The sequence below is a fragment of the Microtus ochrogaster genome, chromosome 8, assembly GCF_000317375.1.
Source record: "Microtus ochrogaster isolate Prairie Vole_2 chromosome 8, MicOch1.0, whole genome shotgun sequence".
NCBI classification, from domain to species: domain Eukaryota; kingdom Metazoa; phylum Chordata; class Mammalia; order Rodentia; family Cricetidae; genus Microtus; species Microtus ochrogaster.
This window is the reverse complement of record NC_022015.1, coordinates 36,458,740-36,481,902: the sequence shown is the minus strand read 5'-3', so window position 1 is coordinate 36,481,902 and position 23,163 is coordinate 36,458,740. Positions and strand designations below refer to the sequence as shown.

Sequence of the window (23,163 nt, the reverse complement as noted above, 5' to 3'; positions counted from 1 at the left end):
GGATTAAGACAATCAGCAATCACTGGGTCCACAGGGCCAGACTTGGGTAGAGAACACAAGCAGGGACTTAGAAGAATGGCACTGAGTCAGCTTTTATGAAAAATCTTTGAATAGGGACTAAAGAGATGGCTTTGTGATCACAACCACTGGCTGCACTTGCAGAGGACCCAGGCTTAGTTCCCAGTACCCACTCAGTGGCTCGCAGCCATTAGGGACTCCAGTTCCAGAGACCTGATGCCCCCTTCAGGGATCCATGGACACTGGGCATGCACATGGTACACACACATCCAAGCAGATAAAATACTTGTACACAGAAAATAAAAGTGAATCTTTTTCAGGAAGAAAGAAAGGAAGGAAGGAAGGGAGGGAGGGAGGGAGGGAGGGAGGGAGGAAAGGAGGGAGCTTGAGCAATGGAGTGATCAATCCAGCCACTGCCTACCACATGCCTGGGCACCTGGATCCCACAACAGGCCATCATAGGTGGACACTGTGTCCTGACACCCCACTCCATGTGACCAGGGCCTGGGGACCAGCAGTTCTGCTCACAGCAGTCAGGGTATGCTGAGTGGTTACCCAGAAGAAGTGGGATGAGCAGGGTGTTTCCAGGGAGATCCAGTCCAAGCCAGGCTTGCAAGGCAGCTAAGACACCACTGTAGAGGTTTCAAAGCAAACCATGCAACCTGGAGTCTGGGGTGCTAACATATGACACCAGACAGAGCCAAGGAGTGGGCACTGAAGGGATCAAGACAATTCTTTCATTGAGTCTCCCTTTCCTTGGTTACTCTAAGACAACCCTCCATGAGGATGTAGCCCTGGTCACCTCCTAAACCACCCTCCTAGTCCTACCTCTCAATGCCTCACAGTGGAAGTTTAAACTTCTCCCCAAGTTTTAGAAGGGCCAAGTCAGCTCAGCATGGCGGTGTGGAGGGAAGATGGAGATCAGAGGCTCAGGGTTACCTGCTTCCAGGCAATGGGCTGAAGATCACAGGGTGTGCTAGCGTCTCTCAGATGTCCACATGGGAGAACTAGAATCCACCTCACCACACAAGACACTGTACCCCCAAATTAACACAGAGTGTCGACTTAAAAGTGCAAGCTTGACCTGTCAATCTTCTCAAAGCCAAGAGAGACAGAATGTTTCTTAGATGGGACATACAAAAAAACAAACATAGCTAAATTTGAGTTTATTAAAATTAAAAACATTAACTACTGAAAAGTCATCATTAAGAAAATAAGCAGCCGGGTGGTGGTGGCACAGGCCTTTAATCCCAGCACTTGGAAGTCAGAAGCAGGCAGATTTCTGTGAGTTCAAGGTCAGCCTGGTCTACAGAGTGAGTTCCGGGACAGACTCCAAAAACTGCACAGAGAAACTTTGTCTTGAAACCCACCCACCCCCAAAAAAGAAAGAAAATAAGCAAAGGGGCAGGAGAAATGGTTTAGCAAGAGAGCACTGGTTACTCTTCCAGAAGACCTGAGTCCAGTCCCCAGAACTCACAGGGTAGCTCAAAACCACCTATAATTCTAGTTCCAGGAGGTCTGATGCCCTCTTCTGGCCCATGTGGGCACTGCACACATGTGGTACCTAAACATACATGTAGGCAAACACCCATGTACATAAAATAAAACAATTTTTAATTATTAAGGAAAATAAGGCAAGCAACAGACTACAATAAAATAATCATAAAATATGTACCCAAGAAGAGACTTCTGTCATCTCCTGTGAAGATGATTTCATGAGTTTGTACTAAAAACAAGACCCATGCTGGGGTTAATCTTAACTTTTGATTGGTCAGGATCTGGAATGGACTAAAGACACATCTTTGGGTGAGTCTGGGAGGGTAGGCCTTGGAAGGACTAACTGAGGGAAGAAACTCCTTCCCCAGAGTAGGCATCAGCTTCCTGCTGTGTTCCAGAAAACTTAGAGGTCCCAGAGAAATCAGGTCTCACTTGCTGGCCTTGTACCTCGGCACTGAGTGTCTTTGACATGCTGCTGGTGCTATGTCCTCTTTGGCTTCAGGTTCCATCATGGATTAAAGGCCACCAGCCGTCCAGGAATCCTCCAGGCCTTCAGCACCAGACTGGGGTTGCAGAGGTGTCCAGCCTCATGACTGAGCGGGCACCAGGTTCTCAGCTTCTTCAGCTTGCAGGAGCCCCTGTTGTGTGAGCCAGCTTAGGGAGTGCCCTTTATAGCATATATTCGTTGTACCTGCTCCATTCCTCTGGAGACTCCTGATATAGGACCCAAGTAATCGTAGCAGGGCCCCAAGGAAACACAAACAGCCATGGGCAGCAGGTTGACCCTTGTTACTACTCCAAGCATCCGCTGGATTCCAATTGGCTCCTGTCTTGATTAATCAACCACCGACACTCATCCTCTGTCCACAGAGTCCATGGGATCATTTCTCTTTCCTGTACCCTGAGGGCCATCAAGAGCTCTCCCTCCCATCAACAGTGAGACCATCATGTTCCTGTAACACAGACAGTTCAGCTGGGAGAAGACCCAGCCAGAGTCAGACAGGGATAATTAATTGGCTTCCCCGAGAAGAGGAGTGAGAGGTCAACTTTCACCCGGCTGGACATGATCTGAGTGGTCAGAGTCCCTGAGTGAATAGGGAGAAGCTTGCCGTGCCCCAGAGTGAGCCCGCTGAGAATGGATGAGACAAAGAGAGAACCAAAGTCACGAGGGCGGCTAGACAACTCCCTAAGGTGGAACAGAGTACCTAGATCAACCTAGCCTGAAGCCTGGTGCTGGGCTGCAGAAGAGAGCCACACATTCTTGCCTTCCCTTTGTTCATGTGCCATTTTTAGAGCCACTCCAGGTAGAAAGGGCACCAACAGACTAAGGAAAGGGTCCCATCTAAGTCTAGATACATGAGTCAATGAGTTTTACTGGGGTTAAACTCAGGAGCAATGACAAATCAAAGCAGCTACATCAACAGGGAGTCCCAGTGGGTGGCTTATGGGTATCTATATCACCAAGAAGTACTACCTGCACCCATTAGTGACTTAACTCAAGTAATCTCAAGGTGGAAGGGACCTTGTGAGGCTGTCATAGCGCTCCGGATACTTGTGAGCACCTTGCACCCACATCCATGAAGGTTACCAAACATTACCAATCTCATGACGGTCTAGTGTGGAGCTACTGAGACTCAAGGTGGCTAGAGTCACATCCAACCAGAAGAACAGCATTTGGTGTATGCATCTTTGTAATGTGGCTTCACAGAACTCCCTACTGGGGGACTAAGTCTGTCTCTTATGTACATTAACTATCATTTATCTTTCATCTGCCTGTCATTTTCTATCCACACATCATCTGCATGTCCATCCAGCTATCCACACATTATCTATGGGGTCTGTCTTGCTATGCATCCTTAAATTAACTTAAATTAGGTTACTCAGGGCAAGCATCCCCAGGAACATAACAAACAAGCAAAAATGCCTTAACTTTGCCTTGGGTGCCATCTCTCCTGGTGCCTGACCTTTTGTCTTCCGCCACTGACTCTCACTCAGATTTGTTTCCCAGTGCCTTCTGGAAGCTTCTCCCCATTGACTGGTGACATATGCAGACTCAGAAGAGTTATGTACCTGCTCTGGACCAGGGCCTCCCAGAGTGACCCACTTCCTCTCCAATTCTGGAACAAGCTGAATTCACCAATTAATCTTGGTGCTTGTTGGTACCTCATCCTCTCCTGGCCCCACGGAGAAGGGCAGCATGGCCACCTGGGAATCTTTCAGACTTGCAATCTGCAGCTCTTGCAGAGTGGTGAGGGTAGGGGCAGCCTCCAGGCTGAGGCATCATGGCAGAAACTGGGCCTGGGTGCTTGAGGTCAGGCATCTACTTCCCTCTCAGAGGCACCCCCCTGAACTGGGACAGAGGGTTCTCGCTAGGATCCACAGTATCTAGGAATCAAAAGAAGGACACCCTCAGGAACTGCAAGGCCTTCCAGCAGCCATCTCCTTTGAATCTGGGTGATGAGGAGAGGCAGGAGGTAGCCCAGGATCGGGACTGGGCTGTCCAGAGATACCCACCCAAGAGGGCAGGTCGGGACTGGGCTGTCCAGAGATACCCACCCAAGAGGGCAGGGTCTAGGAGCAGATAACTGGAGGTTCCCAGGGTCACCATGACCACCATCTGTCTCCTGTACCTCCTCTAGATCCCTGCCTTTCTGGGTCAGAACATCCCTTTGGGTCTGGTCTCCAGTGAGGTTTATGGCAATTATCTCAGGCCCAGGCTCCTCCAGGGGCCTGTGTGGTGGGCCAGGCAGACAGTGACCCCTGGATACCAGGAGAACACTGGGGCTGCAGGCAGCTTTCAGTGTGAGACTCCAGAAATGGCTGGCAGTTGGGCTCACCAAGAAGGCTTCCTTCAGGCACCCAAAATTCAACCTCACATAGAATCACATTCTATTCTTGTGGGTCAGAACCACATTCCCTAGGAGTGCTGGGAACATACAATTGGTTCCGGGGCTCATCCTGCCCCACTCTCCTTCAGAGCCCAGTTGCCCTGCAGTCTCTCCATGCCCTCACCTGGGATGCGACTGCTCTCCTCCAGTCCACAGGGCTGTCTGCTCTGAGGTGCCACAGCACATTTGGTTGGCAACATTTATCTCCAAGTTGGTCCTCAGCCCTCAGCCGTAGAGTAGAGGGAGCCCTCTCTCAGAGTCCTGGATAGGAGCTGAAAGACAGAGCTGGAACCACAACCCACAGTCCTTGATCTGTTGGAAGGGAAATCCCCATGCCAAACCCAGAGGCTTGCACCCTGACCATATGGGAGAGGCAGCCAGCCCAATAGTGAACAGACAGCACTGTTTTTCAGGGGACCTTCCCTGGAGCTGAAAATCCTATATTATCCTCAGGATGTCATGGGAACTTGCGATCAGTGGACAAGGGGGAAGACTTAGGACCTGCAGGTACAAATTCCCCTCGGGGAGCCTGCTCCCCCATTTCTGCCTGTAGTAATAATGACTGTGACCCTTTGGGGTATGGTGGTATGGGATGGACCAGTGGGCACAGCATGTTTTGCCTGTTGTCTCACTATGGTGACACAGCTGGCAAATAGGAATTGACACCACTGATGTCACCTCCACCAGAATCGCCATCTTTGCAGCTCTCATAACTTACCCAAGGGAAGAGGCTGTCACTGCAAACCCTATAAAACGTCCAGAGAATGTGAATGGATAGCTGGGGTTTATAAGAAAGCAGACTGAGCAAGCCTTGAGGAGCAAGCCAGTAAGCAACACTCCTCCATGGTCTCTGCTTCAGTTTCTGCCTCCAGGTTCCTGTCTTGAGTTCCTGCTCTGACTTTCCTCAATGACAGACTGTGATGTGGATGTGTAAGCTAAATAAACCCTTTCCTCCCCAACTTGTTTTTGGTCATGGTCTTTATAACAGCATTGGAAAGCAAACTAGGACAGCATCTATTTATCTCTCCACCTATTGTGCAGTCATCCCTCCATCCACTCATTCATTCATGCATCAATTAGGTCTACTCATCCGTCCATCCACTCATCTGACTAACGCCCATCCATCCATCCATCCATCCACCTGCCACTCATCTGTCTGTCTATCTACCAATCCATCCAATCTGTTGGCTCTCAATTCTAACTCTACTGAACCCTATGCCTGTCACTCATCCACCACTTATGCTTGCCCTCAGCTCTTCTGAGTTCTAAGAGGCTCTTGAAGAGTTGTGCTCCATTGCAGACCCCCTCCCAGATAGCCTGGCCTCTACCACAGGCTCAGCAGCAGTGCCTGCCCTTCCTTCTGGACAAAGGCGCTGGCCCATGCAAACACACTGCTGCAGACACTCTGTCACATAACTTGAGTCCTAAGTCCTGGAACCAGATCCTCACTGCTCCCCAGCTGACTTCAAGGGCCTCTCCCACATTCTGGCCCAGACAATAATCCCGCTCCTAGGTTTTCTGTGGAAAATAGACCGGCTTCCACCAGCCCCAGGGGCCCATATATCCAAGGGAGATGCTGGTGCGACTGGACTGCCACTGGCCTTTCCCAGAAAAGGATTCTGTGGTGGCAGAGACAGATACCCCTTTGTTATCAGGTTCAGGAGTGATGGCAATCAGCAAGAGGCACTCTGACATCCTGCTCTCTGGAACCAGACTTGCACAGCCGCCTGCACCTCTCCAGTCTCTTCCTGTGGGGATGTCTGCAGCCAGCTTTCCTTGTTGGAGGCAGGCTGGTGGGAATCAGTGCTGAGGTGAGGTTGGCCGGAGTTTCGGAGGCAAAAACACCAGATGCTCAGCTCTGAGGGCTGAGCTGGTGGGCAACAAGCTGGTGGTGCCTTGCTGTGGGCACGTAGGGTGCTGTGCACTAAGAATACTGAGGTAAGGACTCAGACATTGGAGGGTAAAAGACAGAAGGAAACAGCGTCTTCAGAAGCAGCTATTTTCATCTATGTTCTCCAAAAGTCCTGACATGAGCATGGGGCACACAGTTTGAATCCACCACTCCATGGCAAAGGCAAGCAGAACGCTATGATTTCAGGGCCAGCCTCTACTACACAGCAAAGTCAAACCAGTTTGTGCTACACAAGACCCTGACTCAAAAAAACTAAAACCAGCAACAAAATCAAAAGAGAATGGGGTTCACAAGATGAAAGTAGGAAGACCTCCCAGCTTCTGAGTGGCCATGGTGAAAACCTAGACCCTACATCTGTGTGATCGCAGGTGAGTTGCTTGACGTCTCTGGGCCTTGGGAGAGATAAGGAAATTGCATAATATATTACAAAAATATTGACATAGATTTTAAAAGATGATACACGAGTTCTCAGAACAGTGCCTGTCACAAAACGGGCTATCAGGAACGCTGGTTGCTGCTTTGCATAAGAGAAGTTTTGACTTCGTAAGTAATAATTACATGGCGTTTGCATCTTGCAGCAAGGATATCTAGGAGAATTTTTTCTCAGCTGAGTCCATTGCCACCCCAGCATTCACGAGGTTCCCTCACTGAAGATAACAGGTGAGTGGGGGGAAGGCAGGTCCTTGCCCCACGTGGATTTGGGGTGCATTCAAGTCCCTTCCACACCCTGCCCTAAGAAGTCTGTTTTCCCTACACTCAGGCTTCTCATCCTGTTCCCCAGTTCCTGGCCAGGGAATGAGGCTGGCAGAGGCCACACCTTCCCACCCTCAGGAACTAGTCTGCCCTGTAACCCATCCTGTGGGGACAGACCTTCCTATAGTGGAGCTCTGAAGTGTATAGGGTTGGCTGTGACCCTAGTGATCTTACCCCACAAGATGCCAAACCCACTCCCTCCCTCCCCTAGCCATGACAAGATTGTCTGAAGACACTGCCCACTAACCCCTGGGCAGGGGCAAGGTCACCCCTGAGGGAGCAGTTGCTAGGAAGCCGGCTCAGCCTGCACCCTGCACTCGTACACACCTGAGACTTCCTTCCTGACATGGGGTGCTCACATCCCTCTGTCCACAGAAGAAAAGAGAAAAAGCTTCCAGCCAAGTGGCTTCCTGGAAACTACTTCCCAGGATCAGTAGTTGGAACAATGCAGAACAACACAGGAGTCAAGAGTTGGCTAGATGCCTGAGAGACCTGGGACAGGGTAGAAAGGCCTTTCTACAGCCCAGAAAGGGGCCACCAGGGGGCGCCGTGGATCCAAGGACTTACTGGGTGGCTAAAGTGGCGTGGGGCATGGGATGACAGATGGGAAAGAGTAGAGAGGTCCCTGCCCAGCCTGGCACAGCCCCAGGACTCCTGGGCATGTTCTAGCACATCTCCTGAGCGTTTGTCATCTGGATGCAATCAGGGATCCCTAAGACCCCTGCCCTGCCTTTGTACTAACCAGGCTTCTGGAGGGGTTTGAATTGGCAGCCACCCGTCCCCGTTGATGCTACCAATTGGCTTGCCCTACTGCCTGAAGGAGGAGCCTCCTGGGCCTGAGCTAAGCCCCTTCCATGCGGTAAGCTGTGTGTTTTCTTAGGGCCACAGGGGCAGTGGTACCCTGCCCCGGTCCCTCTTCAGCCATCATTCGGTCTGCAGCACTCAGAAGCGTGGCTCTGCTAATGGAGGCAGGCTGGAGAGAGATGGATGTGTATTCCCTTTCTCCATAATCAGCTTGTTTGTCTTCTAAAGCAAAGAACAGTCAGAGGCCTGCAGGTCCCCTGGAGGCCCCCTCACAGCTGTGGAAGCCAGCTTTACAGACTCAGGCTGCACTGCCCCCTGAGAGGGAAACAGCTGGACATTCTGGTCTATCTGGCAGCTCTGAAGCTTCCCCATGGACAGAGAGGGACAGATGGTGACCCACCACTCATCCCTCTCCTGGCTCCCACAGGCACTTAGCTGTGCAGAGGTGCGTGGCTGCAGATGGCCATGGCAGGAGGCGCTCTGTCTGCCTCCTCCACAGCCTGAGTGACCCTGGGTCCAGACTCACGGAGGGGTGTGGTCTGGAGATCTGAAAGGCTTAGTCCCTAGCTCCAGCATTGCCGACCCTTGGGCCGAGTCCTATTGAGTTCTGATTCAAGTAAGAGTGGGCAGGGGGTTCAGGGAATGGATTCTAACCCATGTGCTTCAGGATGAGCTGAGTCACAGTTGCGGGGAGCAAGCAGCCGTGTCATCAAGTCTCTATGCCTGTGACTACTCTAACAGCAGTAGCAGCTGGTAACAAGCCACAGCACTGTTCTGGTGTGGCCCTCACTCTCAGTGGGGTAGTCTCACCATCCCCCACTCACTAGTGAGGCCAAAAGATGGAGGCGAAAGGATGAGCCATCATGGCCTGGCTCCAGTAGAGCAATCTACCCTGGGAATCCTGGGTAAAGTGCCTGGACTCTTACCTATAAGCCTTCTGCAGAGGGGATGCTCAGGGTGGAGAGCATAGAAGAAGCTGTTACATGGGACCTCAGGGGTCTGTGTCTGTTTGTCTTGAGACTGTGATCAGCTGAGTCCCCAATGGGTCCTTGTCCTAGTTTGGCTTCTGTTGTTGTTATTAAACACCATGACCAAAAGCGACTTTGAGAAGAAAGGCTCTATTTGGCTTATGGGTTACGGTACATGGTAGAAGGAGACCAAGGCAGGAGTCCGGAGGTAGGAACTGAAGCAGAGGCCATGGAGGAATGCTGCTTACTGGTTTGATTCAAGGCTCACATTGAACTAACTTTCACATTAGTCCAGACCCAGCTGGCCAGACATGACACCATCCACAGTAGGTCGGGCTCTTCTATATTAATCAACAATTTTAAAAAGAAAAAAGCTCCATGATGATGTGGGATTCCCCTCAGTATGCTGTAAATATGTTTTATTACCACTAGTTAATAAAGCTTCTTTAGCCTATGGCAGGGCAGAATAAAACCAGGAGGGAAATTCAGAGAGAGAGAGAGAGAGAGAGAGAGAGAGAGAGAAGGTGAAATCAAAGAGATGTCATGTAGCTGCTGAAGGAGACTGATACCCTGGAACCTTACCAGTAGGCCAAAACCTCATGGTGATACACAGATTAAAATAAAAAGGGTTAATTTAAGATGTAAGAGTTACTTAATAAGAAGCCTGAGCTAATAGGTCAAACAATGTCATAATTAATATAGTTTATGTGTGATTATTTGGGTCTGGGCAGCCAGGAACAAATGAGCAGCCTCTGTTTACACCACAAACATAGCCACAAGCCAACCTGATGAAGGTAATTCCTCAACTGAAGTCCCCTCTTCTCAGTGTGTCAGGCTGACAACTATGCTTATCTACCACAGTCTCCACCCTCAGATCCGCACTCAGATATTCTTGTTTAAGGGAAGGGGCTCTAGGCTGCTCCCCCTACTGTGGTGGAGCAAAGTTCTTTCACAGAAACCCACACCTGCACTGTGAAAGTGCTACTAACCCATCTCCGTCCATCCTTTCCCAAACCAAACACAAGAGCTAACATCTAGGCCTAGTTGTTGGTGGCTAAATGTCACAGGGACATCATTGACAGCAGGACACAGGCTTAGAAGTCAAGCCTATCATCCTCACTTGTACAGAGAGGCCCCAGGAGTCAGCAAGGCTGATGTCCATTCAGCCTGAAGCCATTGCCTCTCAACTAGTGTCACCTGTACTTTTTAAATTCTTCGTGTGTGTGTGTGTGTGTGTGTGTGTGTGTGTGTGTGTGTGTCCATCTTCATGAGTGTGTGTGTCTATAATCTGCTCTAGGGGGTGTCTTAGTTTGGGCCTACTGCTGTGAAGACACACTATGAGCACAGCAGCTTTTACAAAGGAAAGCATTTCATTGGGGCTGACTTCCAGTTCAGAGGTTTAGCCCACTGTCATGATGTCAGGAAACATGCAGGCAGAGGCAAACATGGTTCTGGAGAGATAGCTGAGAGTTCTACATCTTGCTCCACAGTCAGTAGAAGGAGACTGTGTGCTGCACTGGATGTAGCTTGAGCATGTTTGAGATCTCAAAGCCCACCTCCACAGTGACACACCTACTCCACCAAGGCCACACCTCCTAATGGAGCCACTCCCGATGGGCCAAACATCAATGGGAGCCATTCCTATACAAACCGCCATCGGAGGCAGAGACAGGAAGACCCCTAAGACTTTTATGTCCTAGTCTGGACAGCCGTCTATGACCATTGGGTCAGTGAGAGACCCTGTCTTAGGAAATAAGAGAGTGGCTGAGGAAGGCACCTGACACCAACCTCTAGCCTACAAACATGCACATTTATCTGCATGTGCATATACACACTTGTATGCACACACTTGCATGCACACACAAAAAACTTTTCAAGATAAAGGGCTGGGGAGAGGGTTCAGCGGTTAAGAACACCAGCTTCTCTTCCAGGGGAGCCAGGTTCAGTTCCCAGCATGGTGGCTCACAGCATCTGTAACCCCAGTTCCAGGGGATCCTCACATTCTTTTCTGGTCTCAGTGGGCACTGCATGCACATGGGGCATAGATAGATAAGCATCCAGGCAAATACTCATATGCAGAAAAATATAGTGCACACACCCACATATGTGCAGGCTTCTTGAAAGAACCCTGTTTAGTGTGGTTACAAAGCCTATTCTATGTGTTCCCATGTTTTTCTGTGTCTTATTCCTCTAAGGATGCAATTTACAAGGTTTAAAGATTAAGACAAGCTTAATATTTAAGTAAAATTTTAATATTAAGTAAAAACATATGCACTGGCCTTCTTATTTTTCCTACGGATTCATAAATGGGATTGCAAGCATCAAACTAAAGGTTAGAAGTATTCTGGCTGGAGGCAAGCATCTGCTGTTTTGAGCACACTTGTCTGAGTTGGTTTTTAGGAAAACACACATTATTCTGCAGGCAGTTTTGCCCTGATCAGCTGAGTTCTTGTGTCATGACTCTCAGTCAGCAGGAAAGGCAGGCTGGTCCTGGACTGAAGGGCTTCCTCCCTTCCCATGTCTCCTCCACTTCTATCCTGCCTCAGTTCCGGGAAAGCAGCTAGCTACCCAGACAACTGCATGGCAGGTGGTGGGATCCACTGCAAGGTTAAAGACAAGGACAGATGGGAGGTCTCCTCAGTAAGGGTCCCTAGAGTCACAGCTGTCCTGTGACCTTTCACCAAGCATTCAGTTAGTTCATGGACCCTTGCTGACTTGTCTTCTGCTGACTTCAGAGGGAGGCCAAGGCATGGGGTGCGAGAGTTGTGAAGTTGCTGAACCTAACTGTGCTCTTAGAATGTTCTCCTGTCCCAAAAAAGTGTGATGAAGGCACCAGATGGCCCAGGCATCACCTGCTGATACTATGCTTGTAGGTCATGCCTGTCTTTCTTTTTTGCTCTCTTGTTCCCTACCCTCCAACTTGCCCCAGCCCACTCTAAGTTGTCAGTGGCATGAAGGCTCTTGAAAATACAGAGTGTGGTAGTTAATTTTGTCAACTGGAAAAGATCTAGAACCCATGAAGACAAACTCTGGGCATGTCCCTGGAGAATTTTCTAGATTAGGTTATCTGAGGACTGAGGTGAGAAGACCCATGTGGAATATGAGTAGTACCATCCTTTGGGCTGGTGAATAGAAAAGAGAAAATTGGGGGTAAAGTGATGGCTCAACAGGTAAGAATAGTAGCTGCTCTTCCAGAGGACCCTGGTTCAATTCCCAGTAGTCAAATGATGGGTCACAAATGTTTACTCCAGTTCCATGGGATCCAATGCCCTCTTCTGACCTCCTCAGGTACACATGGTGTATAACATAAAGAAAAACACCCGTGCACGTAAAGAATTGGTTTGTCTTTGTTATGTGGGGTAAACAAATATGTTTATGCTCACATCTCCCAAGAGCTACATACTAGAAGAGCAGACCAATAGATGTCTGAGCAGCACCTAGAGAAGAGAGAAGAAGCCAGAGCCCGTGCCATGACCATGCTAGCGGTGGCTGAAGAGTTGGGTCCTCAAAGTCCCAAGAGTTCACCTTGCAACTCTTAGGCGGACAGCAAGAGTCACTGCCTTCTCACAGCCATGCCTTCCCACATGGTCACTAATGTCCCAAACAGCTCCTGATAAGATCTAAACTCAGCAGATGGCTGGGATTTCCAGCTCCAGCATGTTCAGAATGTTTCACACTTCGGGGGTGTGCAGCGAGGTACATAGTGTAAGGGAGCATACCACCCCAGCACCACCCCCGCAGATGCCACTGACTGAGGGGCAATGCTGTAGGTTCGGCAGAGAACCCCAACCTATCTAGCATACCCCAGTGTAATGGAGCTGCCTCTGCCTGAGGACACCTAGTGTGATAATTGGTTCTGATTGTCACCTTGTCAGTTTTACCTGGAAAGATCTCAGTAAGGGGTTGTCATGATCAGGCTGGACTGTGGACCTCTCTGTGGGAGACTGTTTTTGTTGTGTTAATTGACATGGGAAGCCCCAGCCCAGAAATAGGGGACACTATCCGCTGGATTTGGGTCCTTAACTATGTAAGAGTGAAGATAGTAACTGAGACTCATGGCAGTTCTGTTCCCACTCTTGGTGGATGTCATGTGACCAGCTGCTTTTAGTGCCAGCCTCCTCGACTTCCCTTCAGTGATAATTGTAACCCGGAACTGAAAGTCAAACGAACCCTTTCTCCATGTTGATTTTTTTTTAAGATTTATTTATTTATTATGTATACAACATTCTGCCTTCATGTATGCCTGCATGCCAGAGGAGGGCGCCAGATCTCAGTACAGATGGTTGTGAGCCACCATGTGGTTGCTGGGAATTGAACTCAGGACCTCTGGAAGACCAGCCAGTGCTCTTAACCTCTGAGCCATCTCTCCAGCCCTCCATGTTGATTTTTATCAGGGTATTTTATCTCAGCAGCCTAGACCACCAAGGGCCCCACAACAGTGTTAGGGTGCAAGCTTGGGCCTGGGGTGGAATGGGATGGGATGGGATGGGGCTCAGGTCCAGTCCTCAGCTTCTAGCATATCTTCCTTCACCTCCCTGAGTCTCTGACCTTGGACATTTGTCAAGGACAGGCTCTCTCCTAGCCCCATCCCTCTTTAAATGCCAAACATGAGCCTTACCCTCCTTATCTCCCTCCGCCCCTCCTTTAAAGCAGGCTTACCATCCAGGGGCATGGATTGGCAAGCTGAGAGGTGATCCCTGCCATGCCCACCAAGGTGCTTCTGAGACCTTCATCAGCCTTACCTTCAGGGCAGATTGGGACCTGGCAACTAGTGTTAGGGTGACATCTACTGGTCAGTTCTAGAATTGAGGGGTTCCAGCCCAAACTGGCAATGAGGATTTATAATCTAGGTTTCTCAAGGTGCAGAGGCTCTGGGAACTAAATTCTTGGGTCTTGGTTCCTCCCCAGAAGCACTGAATCGGGCCAAGGCATTTCTAACAAGTCCATGGGCGATCCGATGCCTCAAGTCTGAGAGCCCCAATGGCACAGAGCCCATCTCTGCAGAGATGTAAATATTTATGGGGAGAACCAGAATGTGGCAAGGGAGCACATAGGACAGGTTCCTGCTTCTGGGACTCGGGGTTCAGTAGGAAGGTCTACTGGTGTGTGTTGCTAGTGGCGTTCCCCTAACAAGTGACGTCACAGTTCTGTCAGACAGTTCCCACCTGAGGTTTGGCAGTGTTGGTCCTGAGCTCCACAGAAGGAGTAAGTTTGGGGCCCAGTTATTGACATTTGTACTCTGTGGACCATACCCAGCCACCCAGAGCCAGGCAGAACCACTGTGGAGTGTGAACTCTCAAGGTAGTGCTGTAGTCCCCTCTTGGCTTTCAGAAATGGCTTGTGAAGGAACAAGCAACAAGTGGTTCCCTAACACGTACAATCAAGGTTAAAGGGGCCTCTGCGTGTTTGTCTAGGTTATGGGATGTCTGACTGTTGTCAAGGTTACAGGCATCTGATGAGCAGGTGTTATTAGTAGGTAGCTGCTTTGTTTGTTTACTGAAGACCCAGGAAGGCAGATGTCCCTTTGATAACACAGACAGACCAGTGGCCATCACCTCTTCAAATCTCTAAGCTGTCAGACTGGCTGGCATCTACCAACAAGTCTGCCTTAGAAGCCCCTGCAGTCTCAAGTGGAATCACCACTGTGCAGGAGCTGCAATGGGGCAAAGCTTCCCATGGCCTCATGATACAGCATGGGAGCCTCAGGCAGACTCAGCCATGCTCTGGGCAGCCACTCTGTTGGCCCCTGTCTTAGAGATGCTTCTATGTCCTAATGACCACCTTGTGGTTCCTGCTCACAGATCCCATGGTGGATAACTTTACAGTAGGAAACTCAAGGACTCAGAGGGAAAGTTGAGCAGTTTGTTTGGTTTTTTTTTATTTTTTCTAACTTTCTCTTTATTCTTTGTGTCTTTCACATCATGCATCACCATCTGTTCATTTCCTGCCCCTTCATATCCACCCTCTGCTCTTGCAACCTCTCCCTGCAAAATAAAGTAAAATTTAAGAGAAAAAAGGAAAAATTAATATCATGGAAGCTGTATGCATGTGACACAATGAGTCACACGGTAAACCCTTGGTCTGAAGCCTCTGGTTTCTGCTACACTCTCGATGCTGGGCCCTCACTGGAACTCCTCTTGGTTGTGCTGCTGTTGCCCTGTGTCGTGGAGGTCCTGCAGTTTTGGGTCTGCAGGACTGGTCCCTTCCTGTACTCAAGAAGACCAAAGATGGGGTGGATGTTGAGGTGGACTAACTCATAACTCTGGTTTTGGACCTAAGTAGTTGCCGGCTCGGTCAGCCTGCCAACTTTCCCTTGTCCTCACCACCAGAGTGCGCTCTCCTGCATTGCCCTAGCTAGTTCACCCCTGGTATCATGAGCAAGGGGCAGGGCAAGCTCTTCCGCTTTCAGTTTCTCAGGGTCGGCTCTCTCCCACACTTACACCTCAGGGCCAGCTCAACTGTGTGTGCTGCTCAGGCATGGGGTAGGGGCTGCTCTCCCCAGTGCTGCAGCTGCTGAGGGGCAGGACAGCTCTCCTGCTCTTATGACCTCAGGGTCAGCTCTCCCACCTGCCTCAGGGAGTTGATGGACAGGGGCTGGGGTGGGGGAGGGCATCTCTCCCCACCCATGCCACCACATGACAGATGAGCAATGGGGACAGCTCTTGCAGGCTCATTTACTTCAGTGCTAGCTCACCCACACCTCCACCAATGGAAATGGCTTTATTGTGCTGCCCAAGAGAGCTGCAGGGTCCACTTTCCTGAGTGCTGCAGCTGGTAAGGGGGAGAGTCAGCTCCTTCACTCACCACAGGTGGCAGGGTCAAGCGGGGCGAGGGGAATGAGCATCTTTCCCTCACCCTCACCACCCATGGCAGACGAGGGGCAGGAGGGATGTGGCCAGCTATCCACTCTGACACCCTCAGGGCAACCTCACCCACTCCTCTGCCAGCAGAGTCAGCTCTACTGTGAGCCCAGGGACAGGGTCTGCTTTCCTGAGAGCCGCAGTTGGTAAGCGGGAGGGAGAGCTCCCTTATCTGTGGTGGGCGGTGAGGGGGAGGGGTAAGAAGTCTCCCCCCGACCCACATAAGAAACAAGATACAGCGTAGAACAGTTTATTTTTTTAGCCTTGCAGAGTTGGGCATCAGCGTAGAGAAAAGGTAGAAACAGCTGGTGCGCTGCTGTTAGCACAAAACGGTTTTAAATTCCTAATCGCACTTTTCTGCGCCCTAAATTCCTCACTGGCTGAGTTCTTTCTTCAGGGAGCCACAGTGGCCATCCTGTTGGTTCAGGACACAGAGTTCTTAGCTAATTTAAGTCCTGGGACTCAAGATTCTCCCTTTTTTTATCCGTGGACCCAGTCACATAGTAGACTGCTTGTGACTTCAATTCTAGCATGAATTGAGAGCCTAGACAAGCAGGTGACAGCTGCCAGGTAGGAAGGACAGGGGCCTAGTGCCCCCTGCTTATCTGTGAGTCTGTGGTGAGCTCTAAACATCTCATACTGAAACTGGACCAGAATGATTTGTGTCTTACAGCCTGGGGTTGCCTTCCTTTATGTATCTTCTTATGTATTCTGTTTTCAGTCCCCAGTGCTCCCACTCACTCATTCCCAGACCTCATGCTGACCTTTATGTTGACCTTATGGCCTTATCTAGTCAACCTTGGCTGCAGTTCCTGCCTCTAGCAGGAGACCTGATGAAACGGACCTCACAGCAATTCCATGAAGACCACATCCCCGGAAGGACTAGGGCTCCTTGCGCAGTGTGCACTGTCCCTCCCAGCCCCTGTGCCACCTAACTCCGCTCCTTCCTGTCCTTTTGGGGCTGGGGTGGGGCTTCATGTGACTTGTGTCTATTAATATACACCCCCACATCCTCTGATTGCCAGGGAGACCCAGCAGACAACTCCTAAATTCAGCCACTAGTATTTGGATGTCCCAAATCTATATGTTAATATCTGGAGGCTTTGCAAGGTGACTGGGGTTAAATGAAATCATAATAGGAGCTCTTGATGGCATTAATGGCTTTATAAGAGGAAGAGATGCAAACTTGCATGTTGCTGTCTCCACCCACAGTATTCTGCACTGTGTTTTAATGAGGCACAAGACCCTCATAGAGGCTGGTGTCACACTCCTGAACCTGTGAGCTAAATAAACCCCTGTTTATAAATTATCAGGTATCTATTTTTGTTTTTGTTTTTTCGAGACAGGGTTTCTCTGTAGCTTTTGGTGTCCATCCCGGAACTAGCTCTTGTAGACCAGGCTGGCCTCGAACTCCCAGAGTACCAGGTATCTATTTTTGTTAGAGCAACGGGAAATGTACTAAAAACTCACAATGAGTGACAAGCTAAAGATGGTATCTGCTTTATCAGAAGGTCCTAAGTGAGGGTGATGACCCCTACTTCAGGACACAGGCAGCAGGGACAAACTACACTTTGTGGCATTGGGAGCTAGGGATGATTGTTATACAGCATCACTGAGTTATCCTGACCAAAACACAGGAAGAACCAGCATCTGCTCCTAGGATGCCCCAATTCCAAAACCCGAATTACCACCATGAGACCAACACCAATGCAAAAACAAAGAGCCTTGATTCACAAGTTGATTTTGGTCCCTCTATCCATCAGAAGGCGGCGGAGGCGGCAGCAGCAGCAGCAGCAGCAGCAATGACAACCACAGCAGGAACCAGGCAGGAGAGACCCAGAGCAGAGGGAAACGGGGGTTTATATAGGTGCAGAGGCTGGAGGAATGCCAAGCCTCAGGGCTTGTGATTGGCTGACCCCTAGTGGCATGAGGGGGAATTCCAGACTTCCAGGTTTGGGATTGGCTGCCCTGCTTGAAGTAAGGGGGCTTTCCAGGCCTGAGGGGAATTCCCAACTGCCAGTAACTGCCTGAGGCTCTGATTGGTCTGTAATCCCTGCTCAGGGATTGGCTGGTTTCCAGTCAAGGGCAGGAATGGCTCTGTTTCTGGGACCAAACTGTGTTTCTTTTTCTGGTTCTTTCTACCTTTTTAACTCTAACTTTGGGGCCAAGGCAAATATCTTTGGTATGTCCTGAATCTAAGGACGTAGTGTGTTCTTTTGGTCCTAGTTTTAGGGTCTGGGGGCTTTCCTCTGGCTCTAGGTTTGGGGACAAAATGTTTCTTCCCCTGGCTCTGGTCCTGTTTTCAGGTTGTTTCTTTACCTGGGTGAAGGCTTGGAGCCCAGCCATTCAGGGCCTGTGTGAGGCTGCTGATAAGAGGTTTTTCTGGGGCTTGGGTCTCTCACTGCAGTGGGATTCTACAGGAGTCACCCGGATACCAGGCAGAGTCAGCCCTGTTACACGCTTTTATTGTCTTCCAGGAGAAAGGGGGCCTTGCTGTAAGCTTGTTCTAACTGTCGTCTGCTCAGTAAGGCTCAGCCTGGGCATGATGATGTTGGTCCAGATGAAAGCCGCTGGTCAGAGGTTTCTTCTACACATGACAGAAGAGCCAATTTCCCTATACTCATGACTTGTGACCCACATTTCCCTGAACATAGGGAGAGAGCTCAAGATGGAGGCACCTACCCAGGCACCGTACTTGGCATATGAAGAGGTGGCCACCTAGAGGGAGGAGAAGGAAATCCACATCAAAACACTACTCTGGACTGATCAGAACGCTATTCAGTAAACACACCTGCCCTAAGACTGACAATTTTAGTTCAGTCCCCAGGACCCGCATGGTAGAAAATGGACTCCTTCAAGGGTCCTCTGACCTCTACAAATGTGCTGTAGCATGTGTGCACACATATATGCACGCATGTGCACACATACATAATAAATAAGGATAAAAAGCTCTTCTTGGAGCTGGTGGGTGGTGCAGTAGATAAAGACTCACCTCACCAAGTCTGTACCTTGGTTCAAATCCTGGGACCCACATACTAGGAGAAAAAAAATGACTTCTACCAGTTGTCCTCTGACCTCAACAAGCACTCTGTGATATATGCACACACAGACACAAGAAGACAGTAAGTGCAATTAAAACTTCTTGTTTAGAAAACATTCCCTTGGAGGCTAGAACAAGGGCTGTGTGGTTAAAAGCACCTGCTGCTTTTCCAAAGGACCTGGTTCGGTTCCCAGCACCCACATGGCAACCTACAAACCATCTCTAACTCCAGTTCCAGAGATCTGACACCTTTTTCTGGCCTCATACATATGGTGTACATACATACATGAAGGCAGACACTCCTGCACATAAAATAAAAACAAACCTTTAAAAAAGATATTCACTGAAAAAAAATTAACTGCTCTGATTGGGACCCACAATGTCCACACCTGGAAGAACTTTGTGGCAGTCATCTCTCCCCAGTGGAAAATGCAACTTTTTAATTGGGAGGTGATAAAGTTTTGGTGGCACACCTTGTGTTCCCCGCACTCAGGTGGCAGAGGCAGGAAGATCTAAAACAGCACAGGAAGTCTACACAGCAAGTTCCAGGCCAGCCAGGACTGCACAGTGAGATCTGTTCCAGAAGAAAGACTGGGAGGAGGGACTCAGGCATGAGAACCTGAGTTCAGATCTTCAGAACCCATGTATAGAGTGGACAAGGCCTCTGTGTCCTCATGCATACACACATGAATTCATATAAAACACAAAAAGAGCCTACATGTTCTTCCTGGCTTCCTGTAGCCCCCCCATCCCCTCTGGAGTATCCACTCTGATGCCACCTTCTGAGAGATGACCTGTGTTCAGCACCCCAATCCTACAGACTGCAGCCCCTCCCCATCTGTCCCTTCTGCTGTACTTGCTTAGCTTGTTGCCAGTGCACCCACACACAAGGACGCAAATGCTGGGTTTTGCTATCCTCAAATGGAGAGAACAAAACCCGGGGACTCTAGAACTGTGCATGGGTCAATCCCTGAGGCTGCTGGTGAGGTTCGGGCCAATACCTTCACACAGAGGCCTGGAGAGACCAGCTTTGATATCTCTCTCTGCAGCCGGAGTCGTAGACCTGAGAAGGCACCAGTGCCACCAGACAGAATGATATGACCAAAAAGAGTCCTCCAGTGGGAGTGGTCACAGGATGTGATGCTCTGCTGGACCTGCATGTGGATGCCCGGGTTGCTTCTCCCTGGTGGACAATGCACAAGAGGGCTTTGGGATCAAAGGTTGCTGTTTTTAGTATTGTGGGGAGGGATACCTCCCAGGTTCTGGATGGCTCCAAGTGCCACTGAGCACCTCGAGGACTTCAAGCAGGTCACAAGCCTGGCCGGCCAGCATCATCATTGACAAGAGTTGACATCCCATGCCTCAGATGAGGTTGACATCACCTGTTTTGTGGGTGTCTGTAGGGCAGTGTCCCAACTCAGCCTTGGAAAGTGCCACCAAGTAACTGCTTTCACTTGTCACTTGTTGCATAAGCAAGCAACCAACACCAGCCTTGAATGATGGGTGTGGAGAACTATCACAATGGAGTGGCTCCGGTGTGCCTGGAAGAGGGCTCTGCTGCCGTCAGGAGCCTGAGGCTGCATTCCGCCCTGGGACCCACCTGCCTCTGTGGAGTTCTTTAATGACTTCCCCACACTGGCATGCACTATGCCTTTCAGACTGTGTGCTCCACCATGCCTACAATCCCACAGCTTGAGAAACCGAGGCAGGAGGGTTGCCACAAGTTTCAGACAAGCCTAGGCTATATAATGAGTTCCAGACTAGCCTGGACTACAGAGCAAAAATCTGTCTCAAAAAGCAAAAGCAGAGAAAGGCTGCTTGTGTGCACTGTATGGCGGGGAAAACAGAGCTAAGCCTTGCCAGCCACAGTGTATGTCCCGTGGGGAAAGGGCAGATGACCTTAAGTTTTATCTTAGGAAATGTTGACTTTCCATGTTGTCCCCGAACTCTCATTTTCCTTTCCTTGGAGATTTCATAGTCCATCATTTTCCCATTTGTTGAAATAGTGACTCACTGTATAGCCCAGGCTGACTATGAACTCATGGTCATCCTCCTGCTTCTGCATCCCAGTGCTAGGTGACAGGTGTGCACCACGAGAGAGAAGGTGATTCTGAGAGTTAATACTGAAGGACCTAGAACCCCCATGGAGACAGGCATCTGGGTGTGTCTGAGGGGGTTTCTAGATTGGGTTAACTGAGTGGAAGACCCACTCTGAATGTGGGCAGCACCATCCCATAGGCTGAGGTCCTGTGTGATATAAAGAAGGAAGAGAGCTGAGCACCAGTGTTCTCTAAGTGGAGACTGCACGTTGGTTTCCCAGACGACCTGACCTAAATAATCACACAAAAACTATAATTACAACAGTTTGGTCAATGGCTTAGGCATATTCCTAGCTAGCTCTTACATCTTAAATTAACCCATTTCTATTAAACCACGTGTCACCATGATGCTGTGGCCTACAGGTAAGTTTCCAGCGTCTTTCTCCTTTGGCAGCTACATAGCGTCTCTTTGATTTCACCTACTTTTTCCTCTATATCTCTGTTCAGATTTCCCATTTGGCTTTATTCTGCCCTGCCGAAGGCCAAAGCAGCTTCTTGATTAACCAATGGTAATGGCATACAGAGGGGAATCCCACATCAGTGTTCCTCTTTCTACATCCTGCCTGTAGATGTAGTGCGACCAGCTGCCTCATGCTCCTGATAGACGGTAACCTTGAAGTGGATGAGTCAAAATTCCTTTCTTAAGCTGCTTTTGCCAGGAATATTTTTCATAGCAGCAAGAAAACCAACTAACACAGTAGTCAACCCAACACTTACTAAAAACCCTCTGGAGCCAGGTGGTGGTGGGGCACACTTTTAATCTCAGCACTCGGGAGGCAGAGACAGGTGGATCTCTGTGAGTTCCAGGCCAGCCTGGTTTACAGTGTGAGTCTCAGAACAGCAAGGGCTACACAGTGAAGCCCTGTGTCTAATAATAATAATAAACAAAAACCCTCTGGCATTTAGATGCTTAAAGCTCTCACAAACTTCAGTTGCTTCTGCCTCTGCCTCCACCGCCTTCACTGTTTTGTTTCACAGTTGTAAGTAGCATGCTGCTGAAGAAAGTGGTTCTCTGCTGCTCTGTCTCATCTGCGGTTAGGCTACACCTCTGGGTGTAGTCAAAGGGTCAGCACAGTGACAGAAACGTAGAAGGCAGCTGAGTGAGTGGCAGCCAGGACCAGGGAAACTTTCGAGCAGGAAGCATTGCTCCTGAAGCCGAGTGTCCGCCACCACCCTCCCCACGCCTTTCTTCCCTCGGCATTCTGTGAGAGTATCCACTGGCCCGCTGCCCCCGATCCTGGACTCACCGATGAGGCTGGTGTTGAAGAGCGCCTCTGAGCACGTGAGTGCCTCCTGCTCCAGGCTGACTTCCCTGCCGTCGGGCAACTGGACTTTCTTCTGTTGGGAGGGTACTGCGTTTTTTGATATTTCCATGTCATAATCCAGTGTCACATAGCAGTGTTTCTCTTTCAGGTCTCGGATGTACTCGCGGTCGGCTGCAGGGTAAGGAGGACCAAAACCCAGGGACATAGAAAGCACTACTCATGAGAGTGGGCATAGGAAGGTGGACCCACTCCTAGATAGCCACTTTGTCCATGCAACCCTGTGAGTGGGGTTGTGGCCAGGCTGTGGGCCAGGCTTTAAAAGGGTAGAGCATGATGAAGTAAACTTCCCTTCACAGGAGACACAGAGCTGGGTCTCTTCAACATTGCCCAAGATGCAGCCCTACCATGTATGGTGTTTGTGGGGCCTAGAAAATCCTATTCACAGTTATTACCTGGGCATTCTGGACACCCCACACACACACCTGCTGGGCATCTGGAGGGCTGGCGATGACTGGTGAGGCCCCTTGCCTGGATGCCCCTTTCCTTCCTAGGTTTCTGGCAACAGGTTTGAAGCCCAGATATGCCTTTTGATTAGGCTTTTACATGTTATCTGCCATTGTCCTTGAGCTTTGACTAAAAGGGATTTCCCTGCACTGCTTACCCAGAGACCTCACCTGGTCTTCTGCCTTCAGACTGCCAGCCGCTGTTTCCACCGGAACCACCCTCCACCTTCTCCTCCAACTCTTCCTCCATCTCCTCCTTCAACTCCCCCATCTCCCCCATCTCCCTTCCTCTAGCTCCCCTTCCTCTTCCAACCCTCCTCCATCTTCTCCAAGTCTTCCAGCTCCTCCACCTCTCCCTCCAGCTCCTCCATGTTCTCCTCCTCTAACTCCTGCTCCAACTCTGCCTCCCCTCTTGATTTCATTCCTCCTTATTCCTTCTCCTCCCTCCTCTTCCTCTTGCTCTTCTTCCCCTCCCCTTCCTCCCTCTTCCTTTTATTCCAATCGTCCACTTCTCCTCTCCACCTCCTCCTTCTTCCTCTTCTTCTGAAACAGAGTC

The 23,163-nt window shown here is 49.9% G+C and overlaps 1 protein-coding gene across 1 annotated transcript in view; it reads right to left on the bottom strand.

Moving 5' to 3' along the window:
• Window positions 1-23,163, bottom strand: part of LOC101993520 (actin-like) — a 107,194-nt gene that overhangs the window by 73,883 nt on the left and 10,148 nt on the right. Inside the window, exons 6-7 of the mRNA XM_026781323.1 lie at window positions 22,087-22,275; window positions 19,742-19,923 (exon numbers count right to left, since the gene is read on the bottom strand). Of these exons, the coding sequence (XP_026637124.1) occupies window positions 19,742-19,923; window positions 22,087-22,275 (371 nt within the window). The remainder of the gene's footprint in view (window positions 1-19,741; window positions 19,924-22,086; window positions 22,276-23,163) is intronic.